Source organism: Bacillus rossius, chromosome 2, assembly GCF_032445375.1.
Source record: "Bacillus rossius redtenbacheri isolate Brsri chromosome 2, Brsri_v3, whole genome shotgun sequence".
Classification (NCBI taxonomy): domain Eukaryota; kingdom Metazoa; phylum Arthropoda; class Insecta; order Phasmatodea; family Bacillidae; genus Bacillus; species Bacillus rossius.
In genome coordinates, this window is record NC_086331.1 from 36,355,461 (window position 1) to 36,369,492 (window position 14,032).

Sequence of the window (14,032 nt, forward strand, 5' to 3'; positions counted from 1 at the left end):
TAAACCGAAATTAAATTCGTACATATATAAAAATGTAAATACTGAATGTCAGTTTTCAAAATTATTATGCTCTATGTGGGCAGATAAATAAGGAAATGTAAACATGCATAATCTATATTGAATGTGAAAAATGAGGTTCAAGAGAAAATAATTTTAGTTCTCAAACAGGCTGTACAATGCAAATTTTCAGGTGTTTTTAATCATCTTCTAGGGGAGGGATTTAAAGTTGGTCCTAAGGGGAACACTCTGTAGGAGTTGTCATCACTGCAAGTCGTAAGTACGCCAAACAAGCTCCTGCGTGAGCATGCATTCTTTATGAAGCTCTTCTTGTTTACGGACTATGAAACATGGATATTAAAATCGCCGCCTTGAGAAACAAGACGGTCTTCTCCAAGAATTTCTCAAGACGTTTCTTAATACATGACTATGAATACCAGCCCTTAGGGAACTTTCTATTGCCACTAGAGTGGCAGAAGACTCGGCCTACATCCAAATATGTGTACCGTCAAATCCAATATTCTAGTATGAGAATTTATAATTATTAATCATCAAAATGCAATTAAATAAATAACTTTGTGAAAGAATATTTCTTAATTATTACAGCCAAAAATATAGAGATTTATAAAATTTATTTTTATAAAAAAAATTTTTTAATAATATTTCACAAGCGCTAGAATCGGATGTCGCACCCTATATTACGGTATGTGTATTTCTATGATATTTTTATGTTTCGTTGACAAGAATGGCGTCTCGGGTAGGGTTTTGTGTGGGCTTACTTGTTTTTACTGCGGCGCACGTGATAAATGGTATTTTGCATACAAACTTAAATGTTTTACAGTGAGCGAGAATTTCCTATTGACAGGATGGAGAATTTTATACTCGAGCATTTTCCTGTTGATACTACATTCAATGGAAATGTACTGATCAACATACCAGTGTTTTGATGTGTATTTAAGAACAATTCTGTTTAGAATGAATCTTCCAAAATTCTACAACTGTGGCTGCGTTTTAGTTTTATTTTTAAATGTCATTTATGAATGTAAACCTATGTTGAACAAAGTTAATGACGGTGAATGCCCATCACCATGTACATGTTTCGTGAATTTTGTTGACTGTAGTACACTTGATTTGAAGGAATCACCAAGCTTAAGTGATTGGGTAACAAACGTGTAAGTACTTTATTGAATTACCCTAGTAATATTGTATTTACTTAAAATTATAACTATGGAGTTAAGTGGCTTTTCAGAAAAAAAAACCCATAAATCTGTATTTTTTGTTTTGGCCTATGAGGTGCTTGTGTTCAACCGAATTACAAAACAAAAATTAAAAAAAATATACATATGAATTTGTGTTTACTTTATTTTATATTGTAAGATTATTTTCTAAAATGGTATTGTGATATTTCAAGTAATTAACTTGTAGTTTCTTTACCATTTTAATAGTTGGTTATGTTAGCTACATTTGAAATACTGAACATTCTGTTATCGTTTTGAATCTCACATCCCAATTTATACTTTGATCCTGATTGCATTATTATGTGGTACTTGATGCTTGCTATTTAAATTTGGTACATTGAAAGACCTGGACATAACAAAAACTTGAATATCACAATAAAAACATGTCATCATGTCTTGGGGAAATTATTTTTTTTTTCAAGTTATAGTCATATTGATATATCACAAGTTTTTTTTTTACATTCCAGATCTCTTGACATACTTAATTAAAACAAGCAGCATTATGTACCTTATATGATGAATATATGCAGGTTCATGCCATCAGGATCAAGGGATAAACTTAGAAACGTGATATCAAACTTTAACCCATTTCTTATTGGCAAGAATCAGCAACACATGCAAAATATATATCCTTGGAATCATATATTTATGAAATAAAATCAATCACCAATACTATGAAATATGAAGAAACATTAAAACTCACTTTCACAATGACTTAACAACCGTTCACACCATTCACATTTTGGAAATTCTGGAAAGAGACTTTTCTATAAAAAATTATAATAAAAATTCCAAAACAATTAATTTATCTTCCTTATACATTTTCTAATTATTCTCTGAGAGGGTGTGGTGATACTTCAAGTAGTTTACCAGTAATTTACTATTTATAGTTGGATATGTTAGGTTAGGCACATTAAAAATAGTGTACAATTGTGAGAATGGTTTGTTTGGTTAGGTTAGCTATTAAAAATACTTTATAATAGTGTGGACGTTTTGTTAGGATAGGGACATTTAAAATACTTTAAAATAGTGTGAACAGTTGGTTAGATTAGGTTACCTACATTAGTCATACATTTAAATTGTGTAAATTGTTGGTTAGCTACTTTAAAAATACTATTAAATAGTAAGGGCAGTTGGTTAGCTTAAGTACATTTTATATTGATAATTCCTAACCAATTGTTTAAACAATTTTACAGAATTTTTAATGTAACAAATTTAACCTTCCCAACCATCCACACTATTTTAAAGTATTTTAAATGTTGCTAAACCAACCAACCGTTTACACTATTATGAAGTTTTTCGGTAAATATGTAGAGTAGCGGTATATGCGGAAAAAAAAAAAAAATTCTAAAAATCCGACAATACTTTTATCCTATGCTCTTTCACATCCTCTTTTCAAATCAACCGACGGAGATAAGAAATTCCAAATACTTTAGGAGATATGGAATTTTTTAATTTTGAACATGTAGAGTAGCAGTATTTGCGAAAAAAAAATTCTAAAAATCTGAAATTACTTTTATTATATGCTCTTTCACTTCCTCTTTTCATTAAAACCGGCAGAGATAAGAAATTCCAAATACTTTAGGAGATATCAAATTTTTTAATTTTGCTATACAACACCTGTTAAACCATTTGACGGACGCCATTTTTGTTATTTTGCCGTGTGTTCGTGAATGCGTAATAAATAAAATGGTCAATTAGGTCAGGTCAGTTACGTTATTAATACTTTCAAACTAAGCGTACATTAAAAATAATATGATTTAATTTCAATGGTTCTTTAGTTTTAAAGTATTTACAATGTAACTGACCTGACCTAACAAACCCGGACAAATGATGAACATTAACAACTCACGTAAAAATTTTTTTGTTACTTATTACTTGCGCAACAATATCCAAATAAAAAATAAGAATTTAAAATTAGAAACGTTAAAAACCCACCTAAGTTGGAGGCGGGTACATTTCCTTTGCCATTAGAAGGAAATGATGTAGTCGTTCACCTACGTCGCGATACCTCCGACGGAACATTAATAAATAAATAAATAATCACGTATTGGTTCATTTGAATACTGGCCAATCACGGAACTGTCACGTGACAAAATTGTCCAATAAGAAACATAATTGATACTCGTAAACCAGAAGCAATGGTGATTTCCGCATGAATACACAGGTATTGTGATGAAAATTAAAAAAATTCGATATCTCCTAAAGTATTTGGAATTTCTTATCTCCGCCGGTTGATTTGAAAAGAGGAAGTGAAAGAGCATAGAATAAAAGTATTTTCAGATTTTTAGCATTTTTTTTCGCATATACCGCGACTCTACATATTTACCAGTTTTTCTAATGTAGCTAACCTAACCGACCATTCTCATAATATCATAGTAGGTATTTGTAACTTAACCTCACCACTCATTAAAAATGGTAACTGGAAAACTATTGCATATATTACAACATCCTAAAGAATGATGGTTAAACTCATCAGGAAATAAAAAAATGCATTTTGAATTTTTTTTTTCCAGAGTAGTTGCTCCCATTCAGAATCACCCACATTTTAAACAACATGTGAACATCTTGTTTTAAGTATTCAACATGATGGAAATCATAATTCTTCCATGAACATGCTATTGGAAAATAATTTTTTCACATAATGAAATAATAAAATTTAACTTTGCAGTTTTACAGTAAGATTTTAAATGTCAGAAAGTAAGAATTGCATTTTCATATTTTTATTTAAATTTTGTTTGGCCTGCATAATCACCCGGTAATTTTTTAAGAATTCATAAATAATAAAAAATATAAAGAACACAATATTTTAACAATTAGGTAAATAAGTTATTAATTTAATTGACCTAGACATGCATATACTTAGCCTCCTGAAAAAAAACCCAGCCTCCTTAAAAAAAAACTACAAAAAAAATAATTGTTATGTAAAATTACAAATACACAAAAACACGTGAAAACTTACAATTTCCTTATATTAAATGCTTAGTTAGCATGGCTCTCACAGACATCATTTTTCTGGGAAAATATGCACCATGAATTGATGAAATACTAAAATATGCAATATTACCCAAATTCACACAACTACTTTGAAAATTATTATAAAATGAACCACCTTGTGACCACATTCTCGAGTATCAACAGTCTAATTATACTTTTACGATCTAATTCATTTGACGTTTCTTTGTCCCAGCAATTTAGGATAAGGCTTGTTTTTTTTTTTATTGAAGTAAAAGAGTGCGCTGGCCTTTTAGTGACTGCATAGTAAAAATATTTCAAAACATTGCGAACGGTTGGTTAAGTTAGTATAGCTACTTAAAGATAATGTAAAATATTTTTAATGGTTGCTTAGGAATTACCAATTTAGGATGTAGCTGTCCTGATCCAACCAACTGTTCACACAATTTCACAGTATTTTCACAGACTTGTGTGAATGTTGCAATTCCTAAGCAACCATTAAATATATTTTACAGTATTTTTAATGTAGCTATACTGACCTAACAAACTGTTCACAATATATTAAAGTATTTTTAATGGAGCTAACCAAATCTAAATGACCATTTTCACGATGTAACAAATTTGTAATTGTTTCTTTTGTAAGAACGGTATTAATAAATACTGTCTTTAAAAGAATTGACTTTGAAAATGGGAACTTTGTGTGAAAGTAATAATTTTGGTGGTTATATCTTTGAAGGAAACCAAATAATAACTCAAAAGTTGTATTTCCTTTGTATTTATAGTGTCTGTTTATTGTGTGAAATAACCAAGTTATTACCAACCCTTTAGTAACTTTTGGGTTGGCTTGATTGAAGGTAATGTTTGCTATAATCATAAAAAAAAATACTAAAGTGATATGGTAACAGCAATAGTTTAAAAAAAATTTACTCCTTAAAACAACCCTGAAAAGTAAAGTATTTTTGTGCCCTAAAAGAAAATTAATATATAATACCTATAGTTCATACTTTTTCCAAACTAATCTCATTGAAATCAAACATGTAGTTATGCAAAAGATTTTTGATGATTTTTAAATAGAAAGAGACTGGTAGGTTATACCTATCATAATGCCCCTTGAAAAAATGACACTAGTAGCATTAATTATATCTATACGGAAATAAATTATGTTAGGTATTTTGCCTTTTGAAAATTAATTGGTAAACATCCATTCATTTTATATTGCTAAAAATATCTGGCAAGTTTTACTATGTAAATGAAATCAATTAAAATAATTCTGTGTTTTATATTTAACAAGTTAAGTTTTTTATTTGTGAATTTTCTGTAATAATTGGCTTTTGTTTATAGTTCATTGAGCTGGAATTTCCTGCCTGTAATGCCAGTCTTCAACAATTCTTCAAACATTATCACCTTGGATCTGTAAGTTATTAATCTTCTCTAATCTAATTGTGCATATATGTTGAACCTATATTAAACAAACTGTTTCTTATGTGTCCAGTAGTTGATGGTAGTGTAGGTTGGTTATTATTTTCTGATTGTTATATTTTTAAAAATATTTGCATGTTCATGCCTATATAATAATTTGTGTGTAACTGATGTAAGCTACACATAACTAACTAATTGAATTAGAAACAATCCTAATTTTAAAACTATTTCTCAATACATTTGTTGTTATTTTTTGTAAAAGATTATGCAAGTGTTCATAAAAAATATTACACTTAGTAGCTTGAATATCTGTTGAAACTATTTGGAACAGAACAATAAATGCAAGAGAGCTAGTGTGTTAAATTTATAGATATAGCCCTATAGTAACATAAAATAAAAAAAAGTACATGAATTGCGAGATTGAGCCTTATGGTTCTTGCTTTATCTGCTATTTTGAATTTTTTTTGCTGATTTCATATATATATATATATATATATATGCACACATACATATACATACATATATATACATATACAGGGTGTATCAAAATTCATGTTACAATGCTTGAGGGTAGAAAGCTCTTATCATTTGCAACCATTATTGCCAATAAACATGTTGCCGGAAACACGTAGTTAAGCCCCTGTAGCCCCAGAAAGAGTCAGCGTAGGCAACCCGTTGGGCTTTGTGTGAGACAGACGATGCTGTGGTGAATTACGTGTTTACGACGCCGGGCAGCGCTCGAGAGGACTGTACGATGTCGAATGCTGACCCCCGCCCCTTTTTACTTCCGTTGGTGGCGCCCTCACCTCTTTTCTTCCGTTCGTGCCGTGCCATAGCACTGCGCAGCGTGACATCACAGTGTCGCAGTGTGTTTTGATATCACTGGTGGTCTGTCGTTGACTGTTCTGTCGTACAAGCAAACTCGTGGTGTCATTTCTTTCGCTGTGGTTCTGACAAGGGCGACGTTTTAGTGGAGCTCAATGGAGTACACGTTTAGTGAGTACACGGACATGCTGCTTGTTTACGGGGAAGCTAGACAAAATGGACGAGCCGCCCGTCGTCTACGAAGAACGATATCCGGGTCGTAGGATTCCAGCTCACACCATGTTTGCAAGACTTACTCAGCGAATGCGTGATACTGGTACATGTGCCGTCACAAGACCAAATGCTGGTGCTCGTACTCCCAGTTTTGAAGAAGGTGTACTTCAGAGATTTGAGGAGATTCCGGTTACAAACACAAGGGCAGAAGGTTCCGATATGGATGCTGACAAAATGGCTGTTTGGCGAGATTCTTAATGAGCAACTCGTACCCGTACCACCTTCAAAAATTCCAACACATGGGTCCGGCGGACTATCCTCTTCGCATGACCTTTTCTCGTTGGTACATTCGAAGAGTATTGAGGAACCCTGAGTTAGCGGTTTTATTCAGCGATGAAGCCAAGTTTACTCAAGTAGCTATTCTCAATTCGCACAACAGTCATTTTTGGAATGATGTCAATTCGCATGCAACATGTGTTACAGCTCGCCAGGAATGTTTTTCAGTTAATGTGTGGGCCGGTATTGTTGACGGCGTACTAATCGGGCCTTTTTTTCTTCCACCACGACTTACCGGCGCCGGATACCTCCACTTCCTTCAGAACGAACTACCAGGTCTTCTTGAAGAGGTTCCATTGCATGTCGAACGTGTGATGTGGTACCAACATGACGGGGCACCACCTCATTTTTCCCTGCAAGTGCGAGAGTATTTAAACCAAACATTTCCAAACCGATGGATTGGACGAGCGGGCCCTGTCGCATGGCCGCCAAGGTCACCGGACCGTACCTCGTCAGATTTCTTTCTGTGGGGTTACGTAAAAGGGCTTATCTACGCTACGCCAGTAGAAACGGTAGAAGAGCTTACACAGCGAATCATTGAAGCGTTCGAAATCATAAGGTCGACTCCACACATGATTCGCCGTTGCCACCTCTGTGTCGCTCAAGCTGGGCGTGTTTTTGAGCCGTTGCTTTAGGCTGTCACGTTGTTAAAACATATGCAACAATTTCAATGTTGTGAAACAAAGCGGAAGCTGTGATTGATTTCAGAGCGAAATTAAAATCTGTGCCACGATTAAAAAGGTTATTTCTCTACTCGAACGCCCGCACATCCATAACATAACACTCTACAATGGGTTGCCTACGCTGACTCTTTCTGGGGCTACAGGGGCTTAACTACGCGTTTCCGGCAACATGTTTATTGGCAAAAATGGTTGCAAATAATAAGAACTTTCTACCCTCAAGCGTTTTAACATGAATTTTGATAAACCCTGTATATACATACATATATATATATACATACACACACATGTGTGTGTGTATATATATATATATATACACACACACGTGTGTGTGTGTGTGTGTGTAGAAGCATTTCAAAAACTAACTTTTAGTGACCTTGGTGAATTTAGTTAGCCTATAGAAAAAAAATATAATTATGAGCATTTGTGTGACTTTTTTTACAAATTGTAAATGACAAGTAACATTAAATTTTTGTTTTCTTATTTTATTATGATATAGGCCTAGATGTTTCCAAACTCATTGGCAATTAGTTAGGATAGTACAGGGCTGCCACCACTTTGAAAACAATATCCTTGATTGAAATGTGAAATATCCTGGAATATCCTTGTTTTGAATATAAAATATCCTGTAAAATCCTGTACGTTAAAAAAAAAAATATGCAATTTTTATAAAAATTACTTGATCATAATGTACGTAACTATACTTCAATCAAAACAATTCAATTTTTAACACTTTATACAAGTATTTACCACACACACGTAGCCTACACTTCACCACTGGCAGTATTTAAATATCACTTTTTCAGATGTTTTGCCCTGTTCCTCATTTCTACTGTTGGCTGGAATTCTGCCATATTCTTCCTAGAAGAGATATGCAACAAAGCATTTAGCATTGGCGATTCAAGACATGACCTGTGCGCTGTCTTGATAAGGTTGAGCTTACTAAATATCATTTCCACCCCTGCATTGCTGTGTGGAAGAATAAGCATTGCCTTTGCAAGTTTACAAAGCAGTGGAAATATGTTTTCCCATTAATTTCATACTGTGACACTTTATGCCAGGCCTGCCATAAAATTGGGTTCCTAAATCCTCATTACAGCATTTAAAAATCCTGTAAAATTTATAGCCGTAATTGACATAATTTATTTTTCGTGGTAATTTTAAATATACATTGCATTCCAAAACATAATTTAAAAAAAAAAATCAAATGAATGTAAACATTTTTTAATATTTGCCACTTACATTAAAAAACTAATAAGGTAAATGCACCAGTCTTTGACACTGTAAGAATAAAATTTGTTCTAATAAAATATTTACATATGAAAAAATAATATATATTATGAAAAGCAACACCCAAAATAATGCTCAGAGTTTATTCTTTTTAATACCATTCTCAGAATACAACACAAATTACTATTTAATTTTAAAAATATATATTTAGTTTTAGGTTAAGACTGAACCAGTGTTTGACATTGCAGAAAAGGCTATGCCCTAGTATTTGACACCCAATCTTTGACACCCTCGATTTTCATAAAATAAAACTGAAATGGTAGTATAAACATTCTTAATGAAAAACCTTTTAGTTTTGTATTGTAACCCTAAGAATAATGCACAAAAAAAGTTAACATTTAGGACAAAAACTGAAGTGCTACCAAAAATTATCTACACATATTACATACACTCAATAACATCCACTGGCTGCATGAATTCATATTTAATTCTGTCTCCTGTCATGCAAAGTGTAGGGTGAGGAAGCAATCCTAAAATTGCCTCTCTAGATACACATGAAACATCACTTTCCACCATTTTGAAAACTTTCTTGCTTTCACTTAGACATTTTAAACTCATGACTTCTATTTCACCTTTCCTGGATACCTTTTGGATAACACAAACATATCGATAGAAACTACTGTGTCTCTTTCCACCCTGAAACTTAACAAGTGCATAATCACCAACTTTCAAATTTGTTGTATTGCCAAGTTCACAAAATCCTTGTGTATCATCATCACTGATATCACAATCTGAACTGTTTGCTTGTTGCACTGTCTCTACTTCATCCTCATCATCTGAACTCTCACTAACAGCTATTGTATGCTGTTTCTGTTTTGTTAAATTTTTTTTTTGCATTTTTTTCTTCTATGTTTGCTAGCCTTTTCTTCTTTCTTTCTTCTTTTTCTTCAATTTTCTTTTTCTTCTCTGCTTCTTTTTTGCGTGATAGCTTTTCCAAGCTACAGATGTTACAACAGATGGAATTTTTTCCTTACACTTTCTCTTTTTGCTCTTGGTTTCTTCTGGCCAAAATAAAGCATTCTTGAATGGTGAAGGTACAGTTATTGTAACCTTTTCTGTATCTTTTTTACAAGTTGTGATGCTGTTCGGTGAAACTGTGATAATTTCAGGTTGATGCATGCTTTCCTTTTCTTGGGATGATGCAGCTTCCTGAGTTTTCGGTAAAGTAACAACATTAAAATTGTTTGAGCACTCTGGAAGAGGGTTGGCTATTGTAACTTGTTCAGGATGATGGGTTGTAATGTTGTCAGGCAGAACCTCGGGAACAGGATCTGAATTGTTATTGAACTGAATATTTACATTCTCACTGCTTGGTTCATTTCCAGCTATAAATGTGGATTCGCCTATGCTCATGTTCGCATTTTCCTGAGAAGTTATGCTGTCATTTTGTAACACATTATGTTTTAAATTTTTCCAAAATTCAAAAAATGTTGTCTCTTCCACAGCAATTGACAAAGAGCCATCCTTCAAACACTGTTCAAAGAGTAAAAGTTTCCCATCAGAAATTGTGGACTCAACATACTGAAGCACTCCCAGCATGTTAAGGTGCAATTTTATTCTGAATTTTCTTTTGTTGTTTTGATGATGCAATTTTTTTAAAATTTACTTGCTCAACATCAAATGGCACCAAACCACATGCTTTGAAACCATTTTGTATGGTATCTTCTGAGATATGTTTCAATGCCTCATTAAGGACAGGAGCAAAGTTAGCTTTGTTCACTTTCTCACCACCATTTTCCAAGCGCCACTTGTTTACCTCTTTCTTCCAATAAACCTTAAGAGGACGAAAAACAGATACGTCCATTGGTTGCATTAAGTGGGTGGAGTTTGGATACAATGCTATCAAATGTATTCCATTTTCTGAACAGAACTCAGACAGGTGCAGAGTCATATGTGAAGCATGACCATCACAAAAATATACAATGGGGCGCTGAATCTTCATTTCAGTCAACCATGGGTGGAAAACATTAGTAATGTATTCGTAAAATGTTGATACACACATCCAACCTGACTCAGATTTACCTATGCCAAAATGTTCAGGAACTTTTTCAGTTATTGAACTAGGAATCCATTCATAGGCATAAACCACTAAAGTTGGAGCAAACTGTCCAGCTGCATTGGCTGTTATCAAAACTGTAATGTTTTCCTTTTCGTCACTAACCAACAGAATATACATTTTTATCGCCTTTTCTTGTAAGAACTTTGTCACCTTTGGGAAGAAGATAAAAAGCACTCTCATCCCCATTAAACACACTGTTCGGTTGATTGAAAATTTTTATTAGGTCAATTGAAACTAGGTATTTCAATATTTCTTCAAACCATGACCTAATCTGTTGTTCGCTCACATTACTTCTCGAAGTTGTCAAGTTCTGTGCTACTCTTTCAGTGACCTCTGGGTGTCTTCTTAAAAATGCTTCGTACCACTTTCTTCCTGGTCTTCCATCAGAAAATGGATGCTCTCTCTCGGCATTTTTAGGGTGATTCATTATTTTCTGGACACTATCAAGCAACTGTTCTTTTGTTACTGGAAATTGTTTTGAAGCCAACGACAATATCCAGTCAACAAGTAATTGTTCCTCTGTAGCAGACAGTACAGATGGTGGTCCCATTTTGCATTGTTTAGGGCTCTTCCCTGAAGTTTTGTAGAGTAGGGTAACTCTTGGAACAGAATATTTTCTGGCAGCAGCAGCAACTGGACAGCCACATTGCACTTCAACAATGGCATTGGCCATTTGCTCTGGAGTATATTTTCATTTCTCCGACATGATATATACCTGAAACATATGAGTACCAGTCTTTGACAGTTTGATGCTCTAGTAGTTGACACCCCTGTCAAACACTGGACACACATCATTATATTAATCATTTACAAGGTTATTCTCAAAATTGAGACGTGTTTGTTAATATTAGCCTAATTTATGATTGATTCATTAATAAAATTCATTGCACCAGTCTTTGACATCAGTGTCAATAACTAGTACATGAATTATTTTAATGAACCAGTAATTGACATGTCATATTATTCGTGTTCTAAAAATTTTGAGGTTAGATTTCACTAAGTACAGTGTACTAGAGTAGGCCTATATAATGTCTCAAACTTAAAAATTCATGTCAAATGTACACATACAGTCAATAAGAAAAATAATACAAACTCTTACCTTAGTGTTTTCATTAAAATGAAGTGGAAAAATGGTGGAATTCTAACATTGTAAACTTGTGTTGCTCTGTAAAATAAAACAATTGAAGTAACAACAAACCTATATGTGACAGTCTATCCAAAATGAATAAAATTAATTTTCTCACCAGTAATAAAACCTTAAAAAGTGATATTTTCCTTGTTATAACTAATAATAATACCACCTGTCAAACACTGGTACACTGTCAATATATGGTACATTTACCTTAGTTGGTATCACAATAAAATGAAAAGAAATTTAAAAATTTCTCTTCAGTATAGGCTTTGGTGCTTTTCTTATTTACAAACTATAAATATATCCATACAACTGAAGTTATTTATAATTTAAAAAAAAAAAAACAAATGTATTTCACATCATTAACTAGCTACTTTTTCATGTTCTGTGCTCTTTTCTGCATCTCGTCAGTGGGCTTGAAGTTCTCATTCTGCAATGCAACAGCGCATTTAACATTGGTGATTCCATTGACAATCTGTGAACCGTTTTAACCATCTTGAGATTGCTGAAAAAACCCTTTCCAAAGCAGATTTTCTTGAGTTGCAGCACCACTCAAAGCCATTACTTTGTACAGATGAGTTTCAACAATCTCAGATGGAAAGAACCTTGCTAACACTACAACCTGCCTAGTGACTGTAACATCAGTTGATTCATCAATCATCAGTGTGAAAAATTGTGTTTTCATTGCATAGGTAACATAATCTGCAGCTGATGTACCCAAAAGTTGAATAATTATCTGGCTAGTTTTAGTGCGAGAACAAGGAAAGTTTCTTGCAATTTCACTATTTGGAAACATTTGAGGGACAAGTTTCGTGAAATTATCACCGAGTTTCACAGATAAATTGTTTTCACAAACGAAGTTCGCCCATAACAGTTCCGCATCAATTATTTTATTTGGTTTGGTTACAAAACTCGTCAAAGAACAACTCTGATCAGCAGCTCGTTGGTTTTTCGCATGAACTTGCGTCTTCAAGCCGCCCTTTGTCACGTTCAGTTCCCAAATGCAAGTCGAACAAAGTCCGGAAAATTCCGTTTAGCCACGCCTCAACCATTTCAATTCTTGCTCCCATTCTTTACGATAACGCTGTTTATAAAGTGACCTGACCGGCGAAGCCTTACGTTGTTTCTCCATCACAATCAGCTGGCAAAAAAAAAAAAACAATGTTTACTGACGCCATGACACTTCTTAACGTTTAACTCAACAAACAAAAAACATTTCCCCTGAAACCATAGATATTGTACTTCATGAAACGCTATTTGGGAGTAAATGTTTTTGGTTTGTGGTTAAACGATTGGAAGTTCCATGGCGCTACACGTAATGTGTGTGTTTGCTTTACTGTTGGATGCTTGTATGGTTTGACAAATTCAAATAGGTAGTTGAAAGTAAATATTTACACGAATGAAATTCAAAAATGAAAATATCGGCGAAGCGTCGTAAATATCAGTGAATGTCGCCGTTTATCCGTTAGTCCGTTTTAAGCTTCAAATATCCGTGAAAACGGATAAAATCCGTAAAAACGGCAAGCCTGGGATAGTATGCTCATACAGTATTTTTAAATTTTTTTCATTAAATAAAAGAAAACTATATTTTTAAAACTTAATTTAAAAATTAAAATTTCACACCCTGAAACAAAAATTGATTTAGCACTTTAAATGTATATATCCAGTTTGGATTTCCCAGAATTTAAATTAACAATGAATTGTTTACTGGTTGGAGAGTGTAGGCATTATGACAGTCCAGTCCGGTTAGCTCAAAATTGGTCTGTATTGCACATACATAATTTTTGAAGAGATGTGGATTGAATGATGAAGTATTATTTTAAGTTTTAAAAAAGTCACAGTCTTTCAGTACTCACCAGTGATGTATAAACATCTAACCTCAGTAACA

The 14,032-nt window shown here is 33.4% G+C and overlaps 1 protein-coding gene across 2 annotated transcripts in view; it reads left to right on the forward strand.

Annotated features, from left to right (window-relative positions):
• The first annotated feature begins 725 nt into the window (after window positions 1-725).
• LOC134529241 (leucine-rich repeats and immunoglobulin-like domains protein 3) overlaps window positions 726-14,032 on the forward strand; it is a 148,914-nt gene continuing 135,607 nt past the window's right edge. Inside the window, exons 1-2 of one of the 2 annotated variants that reach the window (XM_063363132.1) lie at window positions 726-1,169; window positions 5,532-5,603. In XM_063363132.1, coding sequence (XP_063219202.1) covers window positions 973-1,169; window positions 5,532-5,603 — 269 coding nt within the window. In that variant the 5' untranslated portion in view covers window positions 726-972. The remainder of the gene's footprint in view (window positions 1,170-5,531; window positions 5,604-14,032) is intronic. The other variant, XM_063363133.1, reaches the window with a different exon arrangement.